Source organism: Dermochelys coriacea, chromosome 1 (genome assembly GCF_009764565.3).
Source record: "Dermochelys coriacea isolate rDerCor1 chromosome 1, rDerCor1.pri.v4, whole genome shotgun sequence".
Taxonomy (NCBI): Eukaryota; Metazoa; Chordata; order Testudines; family Dermochelyidae; genus Dermochelys; species Dermochelys coriacea.
This window is the reverse complement of record NC_050068.2, coordinates 36,644,067-36,672,045: the sequence shown is the minus strand read 5'-3', so window position 1 is coordinate 36,672,045 and position 27,979 is coordinate 36,644,067. Positions and strand designations below refer to the sequence as shown.

Sequence of the window (27,979 nt, the reverse complement as noted above, 5' to 3'; positions counted from 1 at the left end):
TGCGCTCGCGCCCGATTGGCCACAGCACCCTCCAATCAAAGCCAGCCAGCTCGCCGCTCCCTTCGCGCCCCAAAAGTTGTGAGCTCCCGGCCGCCTCCCCCCCCCCCCACGCACCTCTGTGTCGCGCAGGAGGATGGGGCGCCGCTGTGCCTCTGTGCTCCCCTTGTGGCAGCAGCACCTGCGGCGAGGAGCGGCTCTGTCGCTGCAGCTTCTCCTGCTGCCGCTCTTGCAAGCGGCGGAGGCTCCTCCAGCCCCTGTCAGTGCAGAGAGGAGCCTGGTTTGGGGGCCCGGTCTGGACCCGGAGCTCACGCTGCCCGTCAGGTATTTCTACATCCAGGCGGTCAGCGGAGCTGGACAGAACTTCACCCGCTCACCCCCAGGTACCGTGCATGCATTTGCTCGTTGCCTCTGCCCCTGGTTGTGGCTTTTGTTCTCCAGGCTGGGAATCTGAGCCGCAAGTCTGGCTCAGGGGGGGTCTGGGGCCGAGGAAAGAGTTGGTTTCGGGTGAGAAGCGGATCCACTGAATGCATCCGATGAAGTGAGCTGTGGCTCACGAAAGCTTATGCTCAAATAAATTTGTTTGTCTCTAAGGTGCCACACGTCCTCCTTTTCTTTTTAAAGAGCCTTAAGTTTTTCTCCCTAACTTTTCCCCCTCCTAGCGCCGGAGGCGCTTTGGTGTGCTCCAGCAGCGCAGAATCAATCACTGCTACTTTTTCATCTTGCAACGTCAGACGCATTTCACAATAATACACGTACCTTTAAACACATAAAGTCTCAGTCTGTGATGAGCTCACCGAAAACATTAAAAATCCTACATTACTCTTCTACTGTCCAGTGTGTCTTTCCATGCAACGCTGCATCTTCTCTCAGTTTCCTAAATAATAGCAGACAATTAGCAGCGCTAAAATAGCGTGTTCAGAATAAATTAGCCTCCTAGGACCAGTCTTTGGTACAGCAGTTCCAGCACTCTGTGTTTCAGTGGTAAGGTCAAACTATCTCTAATCCAACCACAACCATTAATACTAATCAGATAACTTTTGGAAATACTGCTTTGCTGTTCCTGGGTCATTCCTTCTGATTCCTGCTGTGGAAAAATAGTAGGACTTCCGCCTTCTCTTGTCTTTTCTGTGTGTACATGAAATAGCTTGAGGTACATAACTCGTGTGAGATCAGAATCAAGCCCTTAGTGCAGTCATCTATGCCTCTGTCTCCCTTGTGCTTCAAAAGTCTCAAAACTTATGTCTGAGAAACGTCAGTAAGAATTGTAATTAATAATATTTAGCACTAATACACTGCTTCCAATGTAAACTAATTGCATCTCACAACACCTCTGTGTGGCTAGTAGATACATATGCATTATTATCTACATGTCTCAGATGAGGAAACTAAGAAATGTGAGTAATTTACTCAAGATAATAGAGGAAATCTGAGGTAGAGCGAGGACTCATGCCTCCCGTCTCTAAAACTCATGTTAAATTGGCAAACCATGCTTCTTTTCCAGTACAAGCATCATTCCTGCTATGAATCAGAATGTTACCAGATCAAATGTAAAGTACTAATCTGCCTCCAGTATTAAATTTATGTAGAATAAAACATAGATTTTAATGCCAGAAGGGACCATTATGATCATCTAATCTGACCTTCTGCATAACACAGGCCATAGAACCTCACCCAGTAATTTCTGCATCAAGCTTATAACTTCTATTTGCGCTACAGCATATATTTTAGAAAGATATTAACTCTTGATTTAAAGACTTAAAGTGATGGGAGGAGAATCCATTTTATTCCACTGATTACCCTCCTTGATAAAAATGTGATATTTCTCATCTGAATTGCCTAGCTTCAGAATCCAATAATTGAATCTCATTATGCCTCTTTCCGATAAAGAGCCATCTACTACCAGAAATCTCTTCCCTATGTGCGTACTTGTAGACCAGGATCAAGTCACCTCTTAACCTTTGTGACAGAAAGAACCCCTGTATTCATACCATACTCACCATTATAATAATCTTTGTACTAAATACGTCTTGTGAGGTATCATTTGAAAACTATTTCGCTGGTCAATAACATGATGGTGAAATGTATATAAAATTATATGTAAAGTTGTGAATTCTCCCTTTATGATGATGATAGCACATTTTCAAAATCAGACAGCCCTTCCTAGTCAAAAGTTGTTAAACAGACCTATCCTAAACAAAGGAATGTGTGTTTATCTCAATTTATATATAAGTAATAAACAGGGTTCTGGAGACAGCAGGGGGAGGAGATGGCAGGAAACCAAACCATTTGCCTTTTAGCAAGCACAAATGGGGGAAGAAAGATCCTGGCGCCGCCTTTGATCCCCCCAGACTCCATGTCACCTTCCTTACTGCTTGAATAAACTTTACTTTGAAAGGTAGCGCTCAGAAGAATTCACTTCAGAGGTTCACTACACTATTAAGGAAAGGGGCAGAGAACCCCAAGAAAACAAAGGCACTAGGACCCTTGGGCCTCTAGGAGAGATCCTGACCAGGGAAAGGGTCAGTCACCATCTTGCTGGAAGACGGTGAGTGAGAAAGGCCATCTTAAACAAAGCCTTGACTCAAAATTTGCTTGATTAGGTTTTAGATTTTTAGATTAAGTGTTTTCACTTTTATTTGCTGGTAACCATTTCCAACTTTATCTCCTGTTCTTGAATTCACTTAAAATCCTGACTCCTTTTGTCAATAAACTTATTTTTATCTAAACCAATCCAGTGCTGTGTGTAAACTGAACTGTTCGGTAACTCCAGTTAAAGTAACAAACGGCCGAATATTGATTGACTCTTTACAGGGGCAATGAACCTTAATACCTGAACTGTCCAGGAGAGGGCTGGATGTTGCAGAAAATACATATTTGGGAAACTCTGGGACTGGGAAGGTCCCTGGAAATTGTAGCAAGGCTGGTGGAAGCCAGTGTGTGACTGGTGTATTGCTGGCAAGAGGCTGGGATCAGAACTGCTGGGCCAGGGCTTGAGCTATACACAGACACTCAGGGTGGCCTGCATGCTGTTTGGCTGGTTGTGAGTGGCCCGGGTTGGGAGCTACAGCGGCAAAGTATCATGAAGCATCCAGGGTTACAAGGCAGGCAGTGACACAACCCCGCACTGGTCTGAATTGCACCCCAGAAGTGACAACATTCTTTTCGATAAACTAAATGGACAGTGCTTTTTAACTCCCTCGTTATAACACTATAAGGCGTGTTTTCCAAACCTCAGATCATTCTTGTAATGCTTTTCTAAATCTTTTCAACACCAGAACTGTACACAGTATTCCAGTCATGGTCTTACTAATGCTATACATAGAGGTAATACCATCTTCCTACTACTTGATAATTCCCTTGCTTATACAGCCAAGACTTGCCGTGAACTGCTTAGTTACAGCATCACATTGGGAGCTCACATTCAGTTGCTTGTCTACCTTGACCCCTAAGTCCTTTTCAGTATCCCTGCATTCCAAAATACAGTCCCCCATTTTGTAAGTGTGACCTATGTTCTTTGTTCCTAAATGTATGACCTTGCATTTGACTGTAAAGTTAATCTGTATAACTGATCTGCCCCCATCATTATTTACCACTCCATCTGCAAGTTTTACCAGAAGTGATTTGCAGGGGGGGTGTGTGTTTGTGTGTATATATATATATATATATATATATATATAATGTATACACACACACAAAATAAAATAAATCATTGCTGGTAAAATTATATATATATAAAAGTATATATATATTTATATACACTTAGATAGAACCTTACCTTCAAATCCCTTCACTGATCTTCCTCTGCATATACTTCAGACGTGCCGGCTCCTCCGTTGTTGTCTGCCAGTTCTTTGCTGTTTTTCTCTGTTGGTATCAGTGCCCAATTTGTTTCTTTCTCGCATCCTGTATCTGTACCTTTCCCCACTCTATGCATGGAATTTCCTTTTTCTTCTGCGAGGGATACAAGAAATAAAAACAATTTAAAAATACTATTTTTTAAAAATGACCTATGGATTTCCCAGTGCATCCCATCCTCTGGTACCTGTGGATCTAAATGTCCCTTGATGAGCATTGGTGTTCTGTTGTTGTCCTGTCTCCACAATCCCTGTGGGCCTATAGCAGGTCCTGACTTGAACTGCCACTAGCTAGAAGTAAGGTGCGATTTTTTTCTGAATTCTGTATTTTTCTCGGAACATAACAAGATTGTTTTTGCACAAATAGTTCTAATAATTCTTGACCTTAAGTTCTTGCTTTATTTGCCAACTTGCAACACACTTACTCGTGTCAAGCACGCATCATTCATACCAGCCGCCCTCTTAATATATGATTAATGCCATTAATTTATTGTATTACTTTATAATTTTGCAAGCAATTAAATTTTATATATTACTTGCTCCAAAACTTCTTGTCGCTTTTTTATTCGGCAATATAAACATAGCATAATAAAGGTTAACACAATTATTAATGCAGATAATATGACAATGGGATGTAGCATTAAATTAAGAAAATCTGTGACACCGTCCATTAAAAATACTATACCAGTGAGAAATTGCCAATTCTTTTTTTTCTTTCCCCTTTTAATATTTGACCATGTGGATCAAAATGTTTATTTTTCCCAGCTGAGCAGACTTAGATACATCTTTTGCATGTTGCCTGATTTTTTTGCTTTTATTAATAAATTTTTCCCATTGTTCCCAATGTATCCGCAGATCAAAAAAACAGTTCATATTTTTTGGTTTACAAACCACTTTTTTTTTTAAAAATAGAGGACCTCAGTAAATATTTTCATTAATAATGACCTCTGTTACATTATATTTACATGACTCAATTGGGCCTTTTTCTGTCACACTTCCCTGAAATGCATGTTTTTCAGTGGTTACACACAAATACACCCGTTCCCTAAATCAAACACTCTTGTGTCATTAGAGGTTAAATATTGCATGGTACATTGTCCGCTTGAATGGTTCAAATGACATCCCTTTAGGGACCAAGTTAGTTGTCGGCACACCCATTTACTTTGTCCCCACTTTCTACAATGTTTCATTAATTTTACTAATTTATAATTCCCTTCTTCTTGAATTAAGTGTGTCTCACTTATTTTTATTTGCCATAACTCTTTATTAATAATTTTTGGCAACACCCAGGCCATTGCTGCTTTTCCTTGCTTCCCTGTGTTGTGTAACAGTATTCTGCCTTTTCACTTTCCCCTTAGAGTGTCTTGATCCCAATTAAACTCAATATATTTCTTCCATCCTGCAATTCGTTGATTCCATATATGAGGATCTTTGAACCACTTAAAAGTCCATTTCCCATTACTTAACAGATTAATCATTTTCTTTATGTATTGTATCCCATAAGTTTGCATCTGTACACATCATATTGCTAGTACAGTTTTATAGTTAATCTCAGACACACCAAATAGATATACATTTAGAGACGTTTTCAAGGCTTGGGCTTGTTTTAATTGGAGTTCCACACTTCTTGTTCCTTGTTTCGATAATGAACCAACATTTTGTGTCACATGTGTCTGGATAGCCCCCAAAATCTTACCCAAAGCTGACATTTTTTCTTGTAACGTCTTAATATTAAATGAGTTTAATACTCCAGCTCCAGCACCAATATTACCTACGATATATTCCTCTATACCTCTCTTATTTCGTATAGTCAGTCTCCCCATTGTTGTTGTCATCCTTGTAATAGAGGCAATGCACTCCAGATGTTGTGCACCTATGTTTACTTGCACTCCCTCCAACCAGATTGTTTGATCCACAATAGTTGAGTCTTTGATTACTTTTCCCCTCCTATATGGGTGCTCATCTGCCATGATTCTTGGTGCAATCTTCTTTACTGATATCTGATTAATAAACATAAAAAACTGACCATATTCCCGAACATCTATTCCCCTATTAATTTTCCTGAAGCAACTCAGTCTTATCATTGTGGAAGGATTTGCCATTATACTATATTTTCATAATTTAAGAGCCATTGACTCATTTCATTCTACATGAGTATTAGTGACTACATCAAATCCCAAACTCCAGCAGGTACAGTTTAGAGCTCTTATATTTAGATTGTTTTTATTATAACTAAATTTAAACGTTAGGTGACCTTCCCCCTTAGTATGTACAAATATTTTCACTGCTCTTCCAATGTTTTGGCTTTAGATATTTCCATGTTACATTTTTGCCATCTTTCCACCATATTTTAAATTTTACCTCAAAGGGTTTTTTTTAACATTTGGTTTTGTTTGGTACTGTTTTTTCCATTCTGTCCCACGAATAGTTGAATGTATTATCCCCTTTGATCCATACCTCCATCCTAGAGGTGCTCCTGTATGTATATCCATGTACCCCTAAATTTTCCCAAATATTCAAGAAACATAAAAGCCAAAAGCCATATTTCCACCCTTTTGAATGATGAGGATCCTTAATATTGAAGCCATGGCCATTATTCCATAGGAATAATGTCCGATGCTTCCAGCTGTATTATTATAAATACTTACCCCAACCTTTTTTATCTTCACTCGAGCTCTGGGATTATTTTTTTTCCCCTAAAATATAATGCACACAACTCAATTCTTTTACTAAGCACAGAATGCAAAGCAAGCATAAGCAATAAACCAATTACAAAAGTTGTAGCACTGTATTCACACTTCAAATCCAAGGTCCGTACAGGATAATCTGTGGTGCAACTGGGCATTTCTTTTCCTTTGTAAGATAAACTAAAAGAAAAAGAGATGAACATTATTTAATCTTTATGCCATGACTTCAATTGTGATATGTTGGTCCACTTTCCCTTTCCCCCTTGTTAATCTGCACTACAGTAGGTGAAATTTTATTTATGATGGAAAATGGCCCAACCCATCTAGACTCCAGGACATGATTTTTTTATATTAATTTTAAATACATTATTCGATCTCTGATTTTCCATAATTTACTGTCCTGAGCCACACGTGAATCCACATAGTCTCTTGCTTGTCTTCAGTGGTGTTAGTTTAAATTTTATTTTTCTTTCAGTTTTATTGGTAACTTCCTTACCCAATGGGTAACTGATACCGCCTCTTCTTCTTTTGTGTACAATAAAGGGCTCCACAATCTCATAGGCCTTCAAAAGAGAATTTGATAAGGCTGGTAGCCAGTACCCAATTGATCACTACTTCGGATTGTCGCCAACACCATTGGCAATTTATTGTCCCAGTCTTTGCCAGTTTCTTGCGCTACTTTGCATAGAGCTTGTTTAATAGTTTGATTCATCCTTTCTCTTGTTCCTGACAATTGAGGATGATAGCAGATATGTAGTTGTTGCTTTATTCCTAAAGCTTTTAATAAACTTTGAATTACTTCGCCTACAAAATGTGGCCTATTATCTGAATCAATTACTTTTGGAGTTCCATATCTACTAAACACTACTTCCAACCATTTATTGGCAGTCATTTCTGCAGTATGATTTCTGGTGGGAATCGCCTCTCCACCCATCCAGAAAAGGAACCTACTATTATGAATAAATACTGATTCCCCCTTTGGGTCTTAGGAAATTTATTAATATAATCAACCTGTATTCTACTCCACAATTCTTTGGTGCAACAAGGGTCCTGAATTCGGTGGTCTGTTACCATCTGCTGCACACCTGATGCAGTTTTTAACAAAGTTTTCTACGTTCTTTCACACCTTCGGCCATATTCCAATATGTTTTACTTTAAAGAGAGTATTCTCTATCTCTTGGTGGACCATAGAGTGACACAGGTTAATAATCTCTTCTCTTTGAAGTTTGTCAGGTACCCACTTTAACTCTTCTGTTTTCTTATTTATCACATAGCCACCTTGTATATTTCAGTTTCCCCATCTTTCCTCGGTTTAACCTTTTGTTTTATGACTTGAGGTCTAGTAACTACCATAACTTCCAAAGGTTTCTTTGCTGCTAATTTAGCTAAAGCATCTGCTTTATCGTTCCAATATTTTTTATTCCCTTCTCGCTTTTGATGACCTTTAATATGTTTTACTCTTAATTTTCCTGGGTGTTTTTTCAACCAATTATAGATAATTTCCAATTTTCCTTTTGGAACAAATTTTTCCCCTCAGCTGTTTCCCAATTATTTTTTTTTCCAAATCCCAATTCAGTACAACAGTCCCTGTACCACAAAGTCTGAATCCATATAGACATAAAGGCAATCTGCAACATTATTTTTTTGTTTAAGCAGATCACTAAGAGCTCATTGAGCTGAAGTCAGAGTCATAGAACCAGAAATACTTTCCCCATTAATTTGTACAGCAGCATATCCCGTATATTGCTTAGAGCTCTTGTGGTATGAACTACCATCTGTAAAACAAACCTCTTTTTCTCTGAGGCTTAAAACTTCATCTACCAGGGGTGCTTCTTTAACTAACTTCGGTTTGGTTTCTGGAAGTGGGCATTCATGCTCCTTTCCTTCCGTTAGGAGGGCACATGGTAACATTATTGCTTGTTTGTGATTCTTATAAGTAACATCTCTGCTAGTTAACATCAAGGTCCATTGGGCCATCCTGGTATTTGATACTCCTTTCCCCTGCAGTTTCCCTGATAAAATATACTTCAGGGGAGAGTGAGGTGTTTGTATTATAATAGGGGCTGTGCCAATAGTCAAGCAAAAACTTCAATGGCCCACACAGCAGCTAAACATTCTCTTTCACAGATCCCAAACTGCTGCTCCGTAGGGGTTAATCTTCTAGACTCATATGCTACCGGTATTAACTTCCTGTTCATTTCCTGCATTAGTACTGCCACTAGACCCTGTTGGGTTGCTGCCAACTTAATTACAAATGGCTTGTTTATTTCAGGGAAGTTCAATGCTGGAGCTTGCATCAAGGCTTGTTTTAAATTACAGAAAGCTTTTTCTTGTTCCTGCCCCCAATTCCATTTTATTTTATTTTTTATTAAACGTCACAGGGGTCCAGTTATAATGGCAGCATTTTAGATGTGTTTTCTTAAATAGTTAAACCCTCCTAACATTACCCGTAACGCATGAGAGTCCTCTGGCCTTGGTAAATTCATTAATGATTTCACCTTTTGTTGATCTACCTGAAATCCTTGTTCCCTTAAGGTCGTCGTCCGTTCACCCCACCCCAAATAGTTCACTCTCCTCTGCACTAGTTGGGCTTTCTCTTTATTAGCCTTGAAACCCGTTTCCTGGATGAGTTTCAAGACTTTTTTAGTTCATTCAGTTACCTACTCTTCAGTGTCTTCTACATATGAGTCGACATTCTCCCGATTCTCTTTGGATAATTGATCCAGCATTCGCACCACATGTTGGTACGCAATAGCCAGAGCGCAGTGTTGGCCCTGGGGAATTCTTTTAAATAAGTACTGTTGTTCCTTAAAAGTAAATGCAAAGCAAGCCCAAAAATCGGGATGCAGTGGGATTGCAAAAAAACAATTTGCCATATCTATGACAGAGAACCATTTAGGGGCCCCCTGTATTCTTGCCATCACTTGAGGTAGATCTGCTACTATTGGTGCCATAGCAGGGGTAGCTTTATTAATTTGTCTAAAATCCACTGTCAATCTCCAATCTCCTGAGGCTTTTAATGTGAGCCAAATTGGGCTATTGTATGTGGAATTTTCCTTTTTAGTTGCTCCCTGTTGTTCTAATGATTTAATTCTTTTTTTATTTTTTTAATTTCTGCCTCCGCTTGCACAGGATATTTATATTGTCTCTGTGGTGGCACTTCGTCCCCCACAATTTTAACACATGCTTCAATTTTACCACATTCTGCTTTATTTTTAATCTATACATCAGGAAACTCCTTTACCCACACATCGTGTTGGTTCAGTATAATCTTCTGCACTGCTTCTGCAGCACATATTCTTGGAATGTACCCTGCTGTCAGGACACTTTCCGTCCAGCTCGGCACACACCACAGAACTCCATTAGTTAAATCTAAAACAAACCGATTTTTTTTTTTTTCAAAAAAGGAGTCCCCAGTATTACTGGCTCAGCCGCCTGATTTATCTGAAGCATTTGTTCTTTACAACAAAAATCCTCCACTCTCTCTCTGGGTTTAGCTGTTTTTATGGAATGATAAATTTTTCCTGTCACTCCTTCCCCAATAAAGGAGGCTGCTGTAATGATCTCTGGCACATATCGAGTCAAATCACAACTTTTATTTACAATATTTATACCAGCCCTACTATCCAATAAGGCATCTTTGGGCCCATTATCTCCCACAATGAAAGTTGTCCTAGGCCTTCGATTTGAATTCCATCTTAATTTAGTTACCATCTCCCACTCCTGAGGACCCATTTCCAGTGGGAGCAACTTGTCATCGGGGCTTCCCTCTCGAGCATGTTTTTCTGACCCCTCATCTTGCATAGCTGCAACCTTTTTCTGCTCCTTAAATATTTCTTCTTCCATCCCTTGCATTTTGTTGATCAATTCATCAGTATGTCTCCCATTTCACTTATTCATATCTACTCCCCTCAATTTCAAATACCTTCAAGCGATATTCCAAATCACATCTTTCTTCTGTGTCTCATTTTGATTCTTCCACCCTCTACCTCCTTGGAGTGGGGTGTTTTGTCCTTTACCATGGCCTCTTCCTCTCTCTCAGTATCCTGATCTATAAGCACTCTCATTTGAATATGTTATTGCTTTAACAAAAGGTATTCTGGGTTTCAGTCCTTCTACCTTGCTTCCCCCTTTCATCATTTGTTGGCATGTTATCCAGTGCACCAGTGCATCCATAACACCTCATCCTGGGCTGCTTGTTTCACCAGATCAGTAGACATCGCTAATAAATTTCAGTCCAGTCCTTTAAACACATAATTTCAAAATTCCCTTTGATTTAAATCAGCTGCCATCAAAGAATCAGCTGTGACATGTCTGGCGACCTCCGACCTGGGATTAATCACCAGTTGTATTTTTCCAGCCAATAATCCCAATTTTATTTTTCTTAATAGGTAATCCCTGGGTGAATCTCCAGGCTTCATGCAATCTGCACTGGATAAAATCTTATTGGTTTTTGACCTCTCTCTTTCCCTAACAGCATAATAAATTGTGGTATCAGTTGATGTGCTTCTGGCTGCCTGTCGAAAGCATTTTTCACTCGATCTATTGCCTGTCTAATCTCTTCAGTGGTAGCTGCCCTGATTAACCTATAAGATTCATTTATATTTAAATTCTTTGTTCCTTTTAATTCTGCCCACTGTACTAGCCATGTAGTTTTTCATATTCACTGGGCCTAATGACTTTACCATCGACAGTAAATCTGACGAACTCACAGGGATTATTTGTGTCTGCTCTGACTGTATCTCCCCCGCTGCATCCTTAATGGTTTATCTCCATTCTATCACTGCTACAGACTTTTCTGGATTAGCCTTTTCTGGTCAGTTTCTTATTTCTTCCTTCAACTTAGTATAAAGCTCCTCTCGATGTTGGTCAAATTCCCTTTTCTCTTGACCCCCTCACAGATCCTCTTCATACCAAATATCATTGGAATCCAAATCCAAATCTCTTTCTTTTTGACACACAGCTGCAACTTGCAGCTCGTGTATTTTCATTTGCTTTTTCAATGGTGCTATAGTTTTCTGGCATCAACTGTGAGAAACACTTGCGATCTCTCTTCCCTTTCCTTAGTCAAATCTCAAATTAACTGTTTTATTTCTATTACTTGATGGTCTAATTTATCTTTGTCTGTTTTAATCTTTTTCCAATTCATCATTCTTTTCTTCAGTTCCCTATTTTGTTTCCCCATTTGTTCTGAGTTTGCATGATCTATGCCTGCCTCACTTTCCACTCCAAATTTTCTTGGCAAGTTTTAAAATTCTCTTATAATGTTTGTAACTCTGCACAGACTTCCCACTTACATGCAATTGACATTTTTACAGCTTGCCACAACAGCCATACTATAGCTGTTTGCTTTTTACTGGCATTAGGTTTGTACAGCTGTACATATTTTTTAATCATGTTTTCTAAGGTATCCAGTATTACATCCCATTCCACTGCACCTTCCATCCAAGGGCAATAATCTCCTTCTCTAACAGAGAAGGGGATTTAACTTTAGTTTACTGGGGTGTCTCTTTCACCTCTTTACTTCTCTTCTTAAATAGTGTTTTCAACATTATTACAATAACACCACACGGTATCTCCCCACGCGTTGTTTCTTTCTTCACAAATTTCTCACAAATAAGGAGTCACCCTTATTAGTCTTAAATAAGGACTCCTCCAACACTGTAAGACCCCATTTGAAATCTGTCACTCCTTAATATCTCTCCCCCCTCCACATTCTCCACCATACGTTAGACCCGCAATAGAGCTCTCCCTATGGGATGGGGAGCAGGCAGATACCGGACACAATGTTGGTATATAATACTCTAAGTGCTCTTTATTGATTACAAAACAAACCTTACTCACTCCACATTCGCACCTCAAACATACTATACCCGATGGCCAGTCAAGATTCCTTCCGATCATAAGATGCGGGGAGCCGGCAAAAACCACATCTATATCCACACAGGCTCTGGATCAATAAACGACTCTGATTTGCAGAAACCATAGGCAACCATTTATAGTCCATTTCGTCACATCATTGGTTCTTTGCCTTTATTTACTAGGCCTTCTACTCACACAATTACAAAGAGACAATCCTGGGCAGGCCACCATGATCCAAGGCATGCCATTTCCTCCAATTCTTATACAATTTTTATCAGTCCAGCTGTTGGTATTTCCTTTTCTGCTGATTCTCCATATTTTTCGCGGAACATAACATATTACATGGATATATCAATATACATTGTGATTCATATATATAAACATATAATTCTCCTTTGAGTAAGTGTAAATCCCTCTGTAGGTAAACACATGACTCACGTGCATGAAACCAGAGTCTTTGCAGTAGCAGTGTCTGTCGAGACTGCACACGTACCCTCTCCCTCCTTCCTCCCTCAGCTCCCTCTTAACCAGGCAGCAAGATGGAACCCAGCGGTGTTCAATCCGTTACTTCTCAGTGTTCACTAATTCTTCTACTTGTTCATCTGATAACCAGATAATCTTCTACCCTTCTGGTAGGAAATCTTCCTCTCTACCTAAATTGTCAGTTTAAATAATCAAAAATGAAGAAGACTCCCTTGTATAGATTGCCCTGTAAAGTTGTACTAAGTGTCATGGCAGACTTTCAACTTTTGGGCTTCAAGCCCTGCCCCTCCTGCAGTGGCTTGAGACCACTAACTGATGGTCATAGCAGGTGCTTATTCACACTCTGGAGCAGTGGACAGTATGCTACTCCTTTTCCCCCAGGATGCACAAGTCACAGGATGCTTGATTTAAGCTTCCCTTTCTGGAGTAATCAACTGAGGTCACTTCAGACCCTGAAGAAGTGAGTACCATGTCCAATCAGGTATCAAAGAAGTGAACATCCATGAATGCCCCCTCTAGCAGGCATGCAACACCAAAAGCCAGCAATGATAAACCCGTAACATCAATAAAAGAACTGGTATAGAGAACCCTGGCACCAATGTATGAGGCACTACCATTTTCAACATGGAAGCCTGACAGGTAGAAAGGCTGTTCAAAGCACAGAAGCTGAGGTTCCAGGCACAGAAGGTGAGACTCTGAGTACAGCTCGGTGTCATCCTGCAAGGAAGTACGAAAGCATACCTCCAAGGATAAGACTGCTAAACCCCAGACAGAAGCAATGGCTAATGTTGCAGAGCAGGCTATTATGGTACCAATAGAGCATAGCCTGCACCTATCCCACCAGCATCAACGACCGCACAGACGCCGATGATGACCTTTCAGTAGAATCACTCACGGCATCGGAGGACATCCTCTCAGAGGAGTCCACAGAGATTCCAAGGATGACTCCACACTGAGACCACTGCCAGCATTGGAACAGACCCAGGTACTAAGACTGCTGTTCACCTCAGCACTGCCCCTAGAGGAAGTGTACTCATCTTTCACTTCACAGGGCCACATCTTTTCACTATTCTCAAGTAGAGAACTCTCCCCTTTGAGGTGAGTACGTGGCCCGATGGAGAGACCTGGAGGATCATTGTTCAGGGCTCCATCACAGTCTTATCATGACTGGCAATGGACTAGATCACACTATGTGAGCCAGCCATGCCCTATGGGCATACTGGGTCCACGCTCTCTAACCTCCAGGAAATGAAGGCTTCAACGACATCTCTACTTGGACCAGCAGCACTGGATGGAGAGGAATGCCAGCTGCCCTTATGAAGAATCTCTTCCACTTGGAGGAATAAGTCTTTCTCAAATCCTGCATCTTGGCAGGGGGTTCGACTAGATGACCCTTGCAGTCCCTTCTAACTGTATGGTTCTGTGATTTTGTATTTGATTCCTGCATGCTGCAAGTGCCTTCCCACCAGCTGGCAAGTATTCTTCACTCCTGTTGGGTTTTATCCTGGTTTTCCTTCTCTCTGATTCCCGAGGAACTAATATATCTTCACAGTGATTAACTTGAACTCTGAATAATAAAGTTAATCTTTGCTTCAAAACGTTTAGGACATTCTTACTGCATTGTAACTGTCACACCTCGAGGTAACTTACATCTTGCTTATTTTCATCTGTGATTTGTCCATTTATATTAGACATATGATGATTAGGAAAACTTGACCGGGTGATCTCTTCCTCTTACATACATTCTTGGAATTAATGTTGATGTATCTTATAAAGCATGACTGCTAAATTTGTGCACTCAGAATAGTTTGCAGGGTAAATCCAGAGAAACGTCTCTGAGTTTTATAGAGTTATTTCAGCTTTACACTGGTATAATTCAGAGCAGAATTTGATCCATCAGTGGCATCTCTCTTTTTTTTTTCATTTAAGTAACCCTAATAGCATGCAGTGTCTACAGCTATTTTTATTTTCTTTTTTTCAGGAAGAACACAGTTTAAAGTGGGCATTAAAGCACTTTCCCCCAAAGAAGTCATTGGGATCCACATCCCTAACCTTATGGATAGGAATGATGGGTCATTTCTTATACAGTATCGGATGTATGGGAGTGTCAACGAAGGGTTAAAGATTGAGGTACTTTATGGTAATGAACACGTAGCTCAGTCTCCTTATATTTTGAAAGGTAAGTTTTCAGTTTACCATTTTATGGTGACAGCTACAGAAATGCTATGGACTAAACTTTGGCTAGTCAGGAGAAGGTAACAAACTGGAGGTACCAATGCTTTTTCTGGTTTAAGTAGCCCCTTACACATCCTTCCTCTTACACAGATTAAAGGAGCAGAAATAATCTACATACAGATTGTTGCCAAGTTATGGGACATAAATATTTAAGCATGTAAACCATGGTCCCTGAACTTCAGGACCTGCCTCAGAACTTGCCTCCCTAGCTCTTGTTGCAGGGGTACCTTCAGGTTTTGTGGAGTGCCACAGCAGAGACAGACTTCTTCATTTGTGGCCTAGCTGTGAGTTTTCTGGCATGTGTCCACATAAGCACAGCATCTGCCAGAGTGTGATGCTATATTTGTCTAAAGGAAACCTCACCTAGTAAAGCAAGGAAATCTGTGTTGTTCCCAGCAATTCATAATTTGTTCAGTCCATCTTACCTTTGTGATTTCTAAAAGACAGTCCTTTCTAGACATTGAAATCTTATAACCAGCCACACATTATCTCCTCTTTTCTTCCTACAGGCCCAGCTTAGATCAATGCTGGTCCCTACACTATAAATTCCACTTAAAAGGGGAATATAATGCAAACTGTTTTCAAATTTCTGGTCTGCTTCTTTGGTCTTCTTCTCTCTTCTCATAGTTGATTGGTTGCCTACCAAGGGGAAAGGATGAACACTGAAAATGAAATTACTTCTTCAGCATCATTTCCCACTCTTTCCTTCTCCTGATCAAAGTTTTATTTTTGTATAGCATCCTATGTACACTATTATAAAACACTTCAAAACTGAAGCAAAAATGGTTTTAAAATGAGAGTTAAAGAAAGGCAGTAAATTGGAGTACGAGTTTCAGATAGTTTGGAACCACAAAAATGAAAGCAAATTTCTGTTACCTGAAATTGGGCCAGCTAGAAAGCTTAGGGAGGACTAATGACCCACCAGAGTTCGGCAGAAAGCAGCATGTTTATTATACTGATAGCTAAGCTCAAAAGAAGGGGGTTGGGGGGTCACACTCACACTCGCATACTCACGCTCCCAGGACAGGCACGGCACTGAAGATGTCAGGATCCTTCAAGGTAAGTGTTTAAAGGTAAGGCATGATGGAATGCAACACGACAAACCACTGGCCAGGCGGTCCGGGCAAAGGGCCTTCACGGGAGGTACAGGCTTGTGAGTGCACTCCTGAACACATGGCCCCTTCCCCTTTTAAGGACCTGCTCCTCATGGCCTGCGATTAGAGATGACTTGGTCATGTCTGGTTGGTTACACTCCACCTCGGCCAGTGTCCATGCATGGGGTGTGTGAGTGCTGCCTTATTAGAGTCTCAGACACCTTGTCTACCTGGGAGCTCTTCTGATCTTCCAGCTGTTCAAGCAGCCCATTCATCCCACAAGCATTCCAGGAGGGAAGGGGAGGGGGAAAGCCACTTCACAGGTATTCAAAGACGGAGAGGAGACAAAAGGGGGGGAAGTATAACAGACGTTTTGAACATAGCGTAGTCGTACAGCGCATACAGATCACTGCTGCTCCTACAACAATTTCCTCCCTGTTTCCACTACTGCTCACATGGAGAGGACAGAACCGTAGCCAAAGTCAGTGCAGATGGGGTAATAGATTGATACAACAGTAGAAAATGTTGGTGCAAGACTATGAAAAGTTTTGAAAAATTGGAGGACTGTGGATGTCAAGTGAAGTTGACAGTAGATAGGGGTGATGTGGTCCAACTGCAGCAAGAGTAGCCTGGGTATTGGGCTGGAGCATACTTACATAGTCACTAGCATGACAGAAAGTAAAGTATGACAGAGTACTTGTATTTGGCTAGAAGTTTATGGAATAAAGTTTACTTAAATGCTTAGGCCTTATTACAGTGTATAAATCCACACTGATCCAAAAGGCAGACTACATGAAAGAAAGCACCTCATACTAAATGTAAAGACTTTGGCACCATAAAGTCCTAAATAAAGCTTAAAATATTGATAAATGAAGCTGTACAGCTGAATAATAGTATTGATGGATTCTTTAAATAACTGTAGGCATTCTGGCTCACTAGCAGGTAGCATGACACTGGTACACGATTTTGTTTTTTCAGTAGAGATGATTGAAAAATGGTAGATATTTTCCATGACAAATTAAAAAAATATGTTTTAAAAAATTTTCAGTTTGTTTGGATTTTGGCCAAAATAAAATTGTTTCATTGGCTTTTTTATTTTTTTCATCAAAAACACTGACACTTTAGAAAGAGAAAATTTTCCAAGAAAATATTTGTTGTAAAAATGGTCTTTTATTTTAAAAAGCAAACCAAAAAAATCAAAAGACTTCCACCAGCTCTAGTTTTAGATTTTTGTATCCATCAGGAGTCTTGGGTATTGTGAGCTGAGACTATCACAGAAGTCATACATTCTCATTGCTTTGTGTTCTGCAGGGCCTGTTTATCATGAGTACTGTGAGTGTCCAGAAGAAGATTCTCAGACCTGGCAGAATATTCTCTCTTGTCCATCCCAGGAGCCTCAAGTTACTAAGGACTTCACTTCTTTTACCTCCATCGACCTTCAGCGGATGCTTCATGAAGTCCCAACAAGGTTTGGGCAAACGAGAGGTGCCATTGTTCATTACACTGTTCTCAATAATTACATCTACCGTCGTTCCTTAGGGAAGTACACAGACTTCAAAATGTTCTCAGATGAAATGTTGCTCTCATTGGCAAGAAAGGTACAGCTATATAAGCCTTCACTTAAAGACTTTGGGATCACACAGATTTGTTACCATTTGGATATTATAGTCATACTTTTATTTTCATAGCAAACCTTAAAATACTGCTGCATATTTAATTATTAAACTAAGATTTTATTTTTATTTCTGCATCTGCATGATATCATGTGTTTAGGAAGCCTAATGTTACTAGTGACTAATTATCAGATCCAAAGCCTATTGAAGTCTGTAGGAAATCTGCAGGCACCATGATGCTACAGGCTTTCCTGAATTGGAACTCCAGTTGCACAGATGGCTTGCAGGATTGAGCCTATAGTCAGTGTCTTTATCTCAAATAATGCTGATCATTGTTTGGTGGCTTGATTGACTGATTGTGAGAGACAAGATAGGTGAGATAAAATCTTTTATTGGACCAACTTCTGTTGGTGGAAGGGACAAGCTTTTGAGCTTCACAGAGCTGTTCTTCAAGTCTGAGGAAGGTAACTAGAGTGTCAAAGCTAAATACAAGTTAGGGCAGATTGTTAAGCATAGGCGGTTTACATATGTTGTAGGAGGCCACTTAAAATGAAGTGGGCATTTAAGGGGTTTCAGGCTGTTGGATAAATAATGAGCCCATTACAACAATTTATAACTTTACTGTCTGATACCCCTTAATTGCACACTTCATTTTAAGTGGTCTCCTATGGCACTGTCCCTTCCACCATCAGAAGTTGGTAGAATAAAAGATACTTCCTCTCCTACCTTGTGTGTCTTCATATCCGGAGACCAACCCGGCTACAACACTGAAAATGATTGATTCTTTGACATAAGAAAACTGATGACTGTACTTTACTTTTGAAGCATGAGTAGTTGAAGCACAAATCTTTGTGTAATTGTCCTTTATTGGATATACTTCTAGGTTCGTCTCCCTGATGTAGAGTTTTATCTTAATGTTGGAGACTGGCCAACGGAACATCGAAAAGCTAATGATACGCCTGGCCCTATACCTATCATTTCATGGTGTGGCTCTGTGGATTCAAGAGACCTAGTCCTTCCAACATATGATATAACCCATTCAACACTTGAAACCCTACGTGGTGTTACAAATGACCTACTTTCTATTCAAGGAAACACAGGTAAATTGGAACTCATAGGCTTTACAAATCAATTCATAACTCTGTCAAAGGCAAAGTAGCAGAATATATGTAAAGAGAGATATTGGCCAAAATTTTCAAAGCTGGATAACTTATATAAATATCTAAAAAGAAAAGGAGTACTTGTGGCACCTTAGAGACTAACAAATTTATTAGAGCATAAGCTTTCGTGAGCTACAGCTCACTTCATCGGATGCATTTGGTGGAAAAAACAGAGGGGAGATTGATATACACACACACAGAGAACATGAAACAATGGGTTTATCATACACACTGTAAGGAGAGTGATCACTTAAGATAAGCCATCACCAGCAGCAGGGGGGAGAAAGGAGGAAAACCTTTCATGGTGACAAGCAAGGTAGGCTATTTCCAGCACTTAACAAGAATATCTGAGGAACAGTGGGGGGTGGGGTGAGGGGGGGAGAAATAACATGGGGAAATAGTTTTACTTTGTGTAATGACTCATCCATTCCCAGTCTCTATTCAAGCCTAAGTTAATTGTATCCAGTTTGCAAATTAATTCCAATTCAGCAGTCTCTCGTTGGAGTCTGTTTTTGAAGCTTTTTTGTTGAAGGATAGCCACTCTTAGGTCTGTAATCGAGTGTTCTCCAACTGGTTTTTGAATGTTATAATTCTTGAAGTCTGATTTGTGTCCATTCATTCTTTTACGTAGAGACTGTCCAGTTTGACCAATGTACATGGCAGAGGGGCATTGCTGGCACATGATGGCATATATCACATTGGTAGATGCGCAGGTGAACGAGCCTCTGATAGTGTGGCTGATGTGATTAGGCCCTATGATGGTGTCCCCTGAATAGATAGGTGGACAGAGTTGGCAACGGGCTTTGTTGCAAGGATAGGTTCCTGGGTTGGTGGTTCTGTTGTGTGGTGTGTGGTTGCTATGCTTCGACAAAAAAGCTTCAAAAACAGACTCCAATGAGAGACTGCTGAATTGGAATTAATTTGTAAACTGGATACAATTAACTTAGGCTTGAATAGAGACTGGGAATGGATGAGTCATTACACAAAGTAAAACTATTTCCCCATGGTATTTCTCCCTCCCACCCCACCCCCCACTGTTCCGCTGATATTCTTGTTAACTGCTGGAATTAGCCTACCTTGCTTGTCACCATGAAAGGTTTTCCTCCTTTCCCCCCCCTGCTGCTGGTGATGGCTTATCTTAAGTGATCACTCTCCTTACAGTGTGTATGATAAACCCATTGTTTCATGTTCTCTGTGTGTGTATATCAATCTCCCCTCTGTTTTTTCCACCAAATGCATCCGATGAAGTGAGCTGTAGCTCACGAAAGCTTATGCTCTAATAAATTTGTTAGTCTCTAAGGTGCCACAAGTACTCCTTTTCTTTTTGCGAATACAGACTAACACGGCTGCTGCTCTGAAACCTGTCATAAATATCTAAATAAGAGTGGCCTGATTTTCAGAAGTGCTGAACACTCACAACATCCACTTACATCAGTGGGAGCTGAAAATGCTCTTATTTTTTAGTGTCTAAATGTGGATCTCAAAGCCTAACATTAGGCACTCAGGCTTGAAAATTTGGCCTTAAATTCAGACTCTAGTTACACCCATGCAGCCCCACTGACTTTTAAATTAACAGTCTCCCATTTGGGTTCCGGGAACAATACTTTGTATTAAAAATAATCTTTTCCTCCTACAGGTATAAAAGTTCACAAAGCAGACCATAAAAATCCCTTTGAAGTGATTTGTGCTCTGTCATGTTAGTATGCAAAGTACAATTATTACATTTTGCATTGGAATGTTTTTAGAAAATAAGTGCCCAGTGAAGTGTAGTTACTGTGGTTTCTTGACAGATGTAAATATCATGATTATAACTCCCTTCATCCAGTAAAGTGCTTTAGAATGCTAATTATAACCAAATACTAGTCCAATTCCTAAGAGGGGATTTGGGCTATTGTTGTAATTGTTTAAATTAAACTGTGAAAATGAAGGCATAACCTCTTGCAAGACAACCTCCACTACACTGAAAATTGTCTTTCATTTGGCGTGCAAATGGAAAAATATTGTCTGTGTATAAAGAAAACCACAAGGACCAGGCTTTTTTTCCTCAATTTGTTTGTTTGAACGCTAGAAAAATTCTCTTTTTCCTGGGAGCCTCTATGGCCGCTTAGGGAATTAGTAATATGTCGTGTTGAGCACCAAAAAAATGAAACCTGATTAAGGAAGTGATGTTTATTTAGATAGTTTAAAGCTCCCTCTCCTTCACCAAATATTTACTTAATTCAACAGTGTGGACACAAGGTCTCTGTTAATGACTCAGTATACCCGTTCCTTCAATTAAAGATGGAATAAGCTGCTCCCATTCCACTTCTCTGGGTCCTCCAGGGAGACTACCAGCACAAACAGGAAAGGCAAGATTTGACATTTTGGATATTTCTAAAAGTATAACAACAAGCAAGCAGAGTGAAAATCTTACAGGATTTCTCTGTATTTTGTAAAGATACAAAAAAGGATACACCACCTTTTTATTCCTCTGTAGGTCACCTTTAAGTGACCCCTCAAAGATGGCAAAATTGGCTGCTTAACAGAGGTTACTAAAGGTGGAGTGGAATTATGTGTTGGGATATTTGGATGGACTTTAAAGATTGAATGTCTCTTGCTCAGATTTCACAGTATTCAGTACTCAGATAAGTTAAAAACTAATAAAATTATTTTCTTGACAATTTGTTGAAAGACAAATAATTTTCTTAGAGACAAGATAGGTGAGGTGTAATATCTTTTATAGGACCAACTTCTGTTGGTGGAATGGATAATCGTTCAAGCTTCACAGAGCTCTTTGTTTCTTAAAAGAAAAAAAGCTTAATTTCACATTTAAGAATTTTTTCCTTGCCAAAACTTCAGGACAGGGCAAATATTTACCAGTTAGGTCTAAATGTTTCTTTAACAAGTTCATAATGGAAATTATATTGATACCTGTTTTACCATACATGGGAGCATGACCCTGATATCATAACAAATTCATATTGAATGTATGAGCATGTGTAACTTAAAGATTTCAAGGCTTCTCCTCCCCCCCCCCACTCGCCCATTCAATATATATAGGCCCTTTCTGGCACAACAAAACAGAACGAGCTTTCTTTAGAGGTCGAGACAGCCGTGAAGAACGTCTTCAATTGGTGCAGCTATCTAAGGAGAATCCAGAACTACTAGATGCTGGAATAACAGGATATTTCTTCTTCCGAGACAAGGAGAAAGAGCTGGGAAAGGCTCAGCTGATGGGATTCTTTGACTTCTTTAAGGTTTGCCACATTATATTGAAGACATGGGCTTACTTTGCAGTTAAATGGTTACTAACTGAAGAGAGGCAGCTTTCCTTTTTAACTTTGCTGATTGAATTTCAGTATTTGAAAAAGTTATGCTGCCCTGGGCACATGGGTCCGTACAAAATAGATATTTTACCCATAAATAAAAACAGTGTAAAACATCCTTTAAAAAAGCCATACTGTGCTATCCACTGTGGTCTCTTTGACCTTGGTGGGCTTTGGATCAGGTCCTGTATTCAGATTTCTGACCCACTGTAACTGTATATTTCCAATTTAACATGCAAACAGTAGGCATAATTTATATAGATGTAGGTGCACTGTGTATTTCAAAAACAGTTCTTGTAGCAGTGTGTCAGAGAAGTATATTGAATGTTGTTGATTTATTTGATCCTGCAACTCATTCAGTTGCCATGTCAGCAGCACCCAGATCTGAGCAGTGGTGAGGGGGAGAATGTGAAATGTCCTCTTTTACTTTGCTCATGTGCAGACATCTGCAGTCAGAGATTCCTGGTAGCTGGATTTAGCCCTAATGTTATTTCTTCTTCATATTTACTATTAAATGTGATTCACAAAACAGGCAGGCACGGTTGGCATCAATTTTCTGTTTCTGTCCTCTTGGGTTATATTGTGCCATATTAAACTGCTTGGGTTATATTGTGCCATTCATTGGGGATGGTATGAAGTCACACCACCTCAAGGAAAAGGGTTGTGAGTGAGGAGATGGAGAGGAGAGCATATGGGGACTGATTCAACTCAGAATCTCTAATATATTGGAAACATTATCATTTGCAATTATCTTAAACCTTATTTTTGCCTTACAAATTTTTAATTTTCATTTAGTGGCTTCAATAGAACGTAATGAATCTGCTGATCCTTGAGAGAAAGTGAACAGTGATCCTGTAAACAAAGTTGTAGCAGAGTTATAAATCTCTGGAAGTAAAGGCGGCATAGCCTCAGCTGGTATAAATTGTCACAGCTGCATTGATTTCAGTAACTATTATATTTTATGCCATCTGATGTTCTGCCCCATGGATTATATCAGAAATGCTAAAAACAGGCCTCTCCAAAGTGAGCATCTTATATTACTTAGTGCAGTGTTTCCCAAACTTGGGATGCCGCTTGTTCAGGGAAAGCCCCTGGCAGGCCGGGCCAGTTTGTTTACCTGCCATGTCCACAAGTTCGGCCGATCGCGACTCCCACTGGCCGCAGTTCGCTACTCCAGGCCAATGGGGGCTGCAGGAAGTGGAGACTGACTAGTGGGAGCCGCAATCGGCTGATTGTGTCCCAAGTTTGGGAAACACTGACTTAGTGCAATTTTTACTATTGCTCTGTTTACTTTTAATTGAAATGAGAGATTTTCATGAGAAATATAGACTAAAACTAGATGACAGCTTTCCTCACCCACAGCTCTGTCCTTGTCCCAGCCCTCTTCTTAACAGAATGCCCATTATGGTGTCCATGTGAATTGTGTTGTGGTTTTGTGATGTTAGCTGAGGACAACCAGGGGTTAGGTTCTTCATAAGAAATTGTATAATATTTGGAATTCATGCATATAAAACATGGAGCTGATATGGATGACCTGAAAAGCCTTGGTGGGCACCTAGATGAAAGCATTTGATTTTCTTACCCCTACTGTCAGTTTTGTTTTGTTTTTTACTGGGTTTACACTTCACAAACATTGAGTCATATCCATCTTGCTTTATTTATTGACTTCTGTGGGACTATTAGGGTGAGCAGTATTTGGCATGTTTTTAATTAACCATGAGGTTAGCCCTGTGGGGTAGGTAAGTGCGGACACTGAGGCATAGAGGCTAAATGATTTGCCCAAAATCTGTGTCAGATCCATGATTAGAATCCAAAGGTTCTTAATTACCAGTCTTGGGCCTAAACCACAAGATGGTGCTGTCAAGATTCCTTCCCCACTCTGAACTCTAGGGTACAGATGTGGGGACCTGCATGAAAGACCCCCTAAGCTTATTCTTACCAGCTTAGGTTAAAAACTTCCTCAAGGTACAAACTTTGTCTTGTCCTTGAACCCTATGCTGCCACCACCAAGCTTGTTAAACAAAGAACAGGGAAAGAGCCCACTTGGAGACGTCTTCCCCCCAAGCTCTACACCCCCTTTCCTGGGAAAGGCTTGATAAAAATCCTAACCAATATGCATAGGTGAACACAGACCCAAACCCCTGGATCTTAAGAAAAATGAAAAAATAATCAGGTTCTTAAAAGAAGAATTTTAATTAAAGAAAAGGTAAAAGAATCACCTCTTCAAAATCAGGATGGTAAATACCATACAGGGTAATCAGATTCAAAACAGAGAGAATCCCTCTAGGCAAAACCTTAAGTTGCAAAAAGACACAAAAACAGGAATATACAGTCCATTCAGCACAGCCTATTTTACCAGCCATTAAACAAAAGGAAATCTAACACATTTCTAGCTAGATTACTTATTAACTTTTTACAGGAGTTCTGAGCTGCATTCCTGATCTGTTCCCGGCAAAAGCATCATACAGACAGACAGGCCCTTTGTTCCCCACCCTCCAGCTTTGAAAGTATCTTGTCTCCTCATTGGTCATTTTGGTTAGGTGCCAGGAGGTTACCTTAGCTTCTTAACCCTTTACAGGTGAAAGGGTTTTGCCTCTGGCCAGGAGGGATTTAAAGGTGATTACCCTTCCCTTTATATTTATGACGGGTGCCTTTCTCTAGATACTTATTATTTCCAGGACATTTTGAAACTGTGAATATATATAACACTAAATAGGCTGAAAGATGAGATATTTTGAGTCAAAATATTCTTTCTCTTTTTTTGCTTCTTTGTTTTCACTTTACAGTACAAATATCAAGTGAATGTAGATGGGACAGTAGCAGCATACAGATTCCCATACCTCATGTTGGGTGACAGTCTAGTACTAAAACAAACCTCTCAATACTATGAGCACTTCTACAGTGAATTAAAGCCATGGAAACATTATGTTCCAATTAAAAGAAGCCTTGATGACTTGCTAGAAAAAATAAAATGGGCTAAGGTAAGTGTTGTTACTAACAAAGTTAAAAGGGGTAAATTGACACATAAACACATTCCTAATGGTCCTCTTCCTTTTGTATTGCCAAATCCGTGTTCTGCATCAACTCTGCACTGAGATATTCAGATAAAAGGTGCATATATTGCTATTATTATTTATTTAACTAAATGAAAGTAAGGCCCCAATTCAGGTAAACATCCCCTTTCAGGAAAGCACTTAAGCACAGGCTTAACTTTAGGCATGTGCTTAAATGTTTTGCTGTAGAACAACTTTAAACAGATTTTCAGATCTTTAAAGATTGCTTTCAAACCTTGGATTAATTTTTTTTTCAAATGCTGTGATCACAGAGTAGAAATTATTAATACAGATATCCTGTTCAGATGTACCAAAATAATACCTTCCTGTAACATAGAATGAGAGAGAAGGGATATTTATAAATATGCCAAACATTATTGTGGTGAAGTAGAATAGAGCTTAGGCTTCAAAACTGAAACTAGCAGTGTGAGAAACCCAAGAAATGTTTCAGTTCTGAGTACTGTAGTTGTTCACAAAGGACCAGATGAAGGACACTACAAGCTTTGAAATGAAGCTCTAAAACTCTTGAATACAAGTATTTAGTACACTACCCACATCACCAAAACACATTCCATGTGTGTTACCAAGAATGGTTCATTTGAAAAGCTTCACAAAGAACAAAGCTGGAAACAAAACCACTTAATTACATGCTGTAGGAAAAGACAACAACTACAGCTCTGTATTCTATGTAATCAGATCTGTGTGAGAGACATCAAACCTGCTTATGAACTAGGCTGTGACTTGAACAATATAGTAGAGCGGTAACCTACTGATTTCTCCAAATATATACAATTGGCCACCAATACTCTTATCAGCAACCCCGAAGATATCAATGTCTTTGTGACCATGCAAGCATATTGATACATTCTAAAAACCTGGAACTAAATAATGTGTTCTTGCACTGTATCGGTAATTGTACATCAATAGCATTACAGTTATTATTGCAGATCTGAACAGCCCTCTTAATGAGAGTTATCATGCTAGAAGGAAATTGAGTGATTCACTGATTGCTCTTTTATTCCCTGCTGTTTCTTTCCAATTTCTCAGGTAAATGATGAAGAAGCTAGAAAGATTGCTAAAGAAGGACAGTTAGTTGCAAGAGAATTACTGCAGCCTCACAGGCTTTACTGCTATTATTACAAAGTGTTCCAGGTTAGTACAGTGTCATTTGGTTACATTTTTGCCTAGCTGCTACTAGTTCTAGCCCTACAGTTTTCTATTCAGTCCACATATCTTAAGACATTGTTCATGATAGGTTGTAAGGGATTATTCAAGAACTCTGGCAGAACATACCTCATTATTATTGGGATGCAATCTGAGCTACCAGCAGTTCTACTGTGAAAGGGGTCTCATGACTTCCCACCCCCACCCCATCTGATTTGTATTCGGTGTTTTGTAATGCTTTATTTCTGATTAAGACAGGTGATCTTCCATGGGCCTTTGACCCTTTGGCTAGTGTTCCTCCTTTTGCTCCAACTTCATCCTCCTGAACCAATGTCCCAGCATGGCATTGGTTCTTTGGGTGGCCCTGGTTCTGGTTACTGGGAAAGGAAGCCCTGGCAATATGAGCAGACCAAAGACCCAAGTGTGTTGCAGATGGCACTAGTCTCCCATTGATTCTGGGGGATCCATGGAATTTGTGGGCTGTCCCAGGGCCTGTTTCTTGGTGGTGAGCAAATCATACTCAGCAATGTAACAATTGCGGAGAAAACTGAGAACCCCACAGAGATCCTCCCTTTTAGCTTCCTTCTATGGATTTGCTCATGGGAATGGAAGGTTGGGCCCATTATTAATTGAATTACAGAGATATTGTGAAAGAAGGAGTAACAGGAGTTGGTCACAGTCTGAGGACGGGGGCAGGAGAGCAGAAGAAGGAGTGTTGTCCACAGAGGGGTCTTGGGAAGCATCTAAGATAACTGGCCATCCAAGAGGGTATGTGAAAGAGATAAAGGACTGAATAAAAGGGTATAGATCCAACCAGTTTGTGCATGGCACAATTGACATTACTTTCACTTCAAGAAGCAGAATTCTAATGTGACTCAGAAACCCTTTACTCTCTATGGGTATTGAATTGCTTTGCTGTTCTGCTATACAGAATCAGATCTCATATGCATGCACAGGTTAATGACATCACTTTTTGGACTGTTTAGTGTGCCAAAATATGACCGATCATTTGCATGTGTTTATATTAGGCAGTTTCATATTGTCGATGACAGTATTAAAGCTGACATTTAATAGGACATAAGACAAAACATTAAAGGAAGTTCCAGAGGCAATTGAGTTTATTAGTAGATGTTTCAGTGAAAACCTAGTAAACAGACTGTAAATGATGTAGGAAGCAGTGTTTAAAGCAAGGTTTAAGAATGTAAAGGAGAAGTCTGTTACATGAATTACATGCTAGTGTGTCAGCTCTCTTAAATGTCACTTACATATTTTAGAAATATGCAAAGCACCAAGCCAGCAAACCTGAAATAAGAGATGGAATGGAACTTGTACCTCAACCTGATGACAGCACTTCCATCTGCAATTGCCATAGGAAAAAGCCTTTAAGGGAAGATCTATAACCAAATGAAGAAAACCATTCCTGTTTCACTAATGATGCAAAAATATACATGGGATTTAAGCTGTGAAAA

At 39.8% G+C, this 27,979-nt stretch overlaps 1 protein-coding gene and 1 long non-coding RNA gene across 2 annotated transcripts in view; one reads left to right on the top strand and one right to left on the bottom strand.

Annotated features, from left to right (window-relative positions):
- LOC119857098 overlaps positions 1 to 246 on the bottom strand; it is a 52,531-nt gene extending 52,285 nt beyond the window's left edge. Inside the window, exon 1 of the long non-coding RNA XR_006277601.1 lies at positions 115 to 246. This is a non-coding gene — a long non-coding RNA (uncharacterized LOC119857098). The remainder of the gene's footprint in view (positions 1 to 114) is intronic.
- On the top strand, positions 134 to 27,979 carry POGLUT3 (protein O-glucosyltransferase 3). The gene is made up of 8 exons (XM_038405501.2): positions 134 to 380; positions 14,868 to 15,065; positions 17,527 to 17,813; positions 18,712 to 18,928; positions 22,028 to 22,224; positions 25,080 to 25,274; positions 26,394 to 26,498; positions 27,785 to 27,979. The coding sequence occupies exons 1-8, from the start codon at positions 134 to 136 to the stop codon at positions 27,908 to 27,910; spliced, it is 1,572 nt and encodes a 523-aa protein (XP_038261429.1). The 3' UTR covers positions 27,911 to 27,979.

Bases quoted from the DNA above. Each gene is read 5' to 3' on its own strand.
- POGLUT3 (XM_038405501.2), top strand. From the start codon at position 134: ATGGGGCGCCGCTGTGCCTCTGTGCTCCCCTTGTGGCAGCAGCACCTG. The intron at 25,275-26,393 runs GTAAGTGTTGTT...CCAATTTCTCAG, and splicing joins AAAAAATAAAATGGGCTAAG to GTAAATGATGAAGAAGCTAG. The intron at 26,499-27,784 runs GTTAGTACAGTG...TACATATTTTAG, and splicing joins ATTATTACAAAGTGTTCCAG to AAATATGCAAAGCACCAAGC.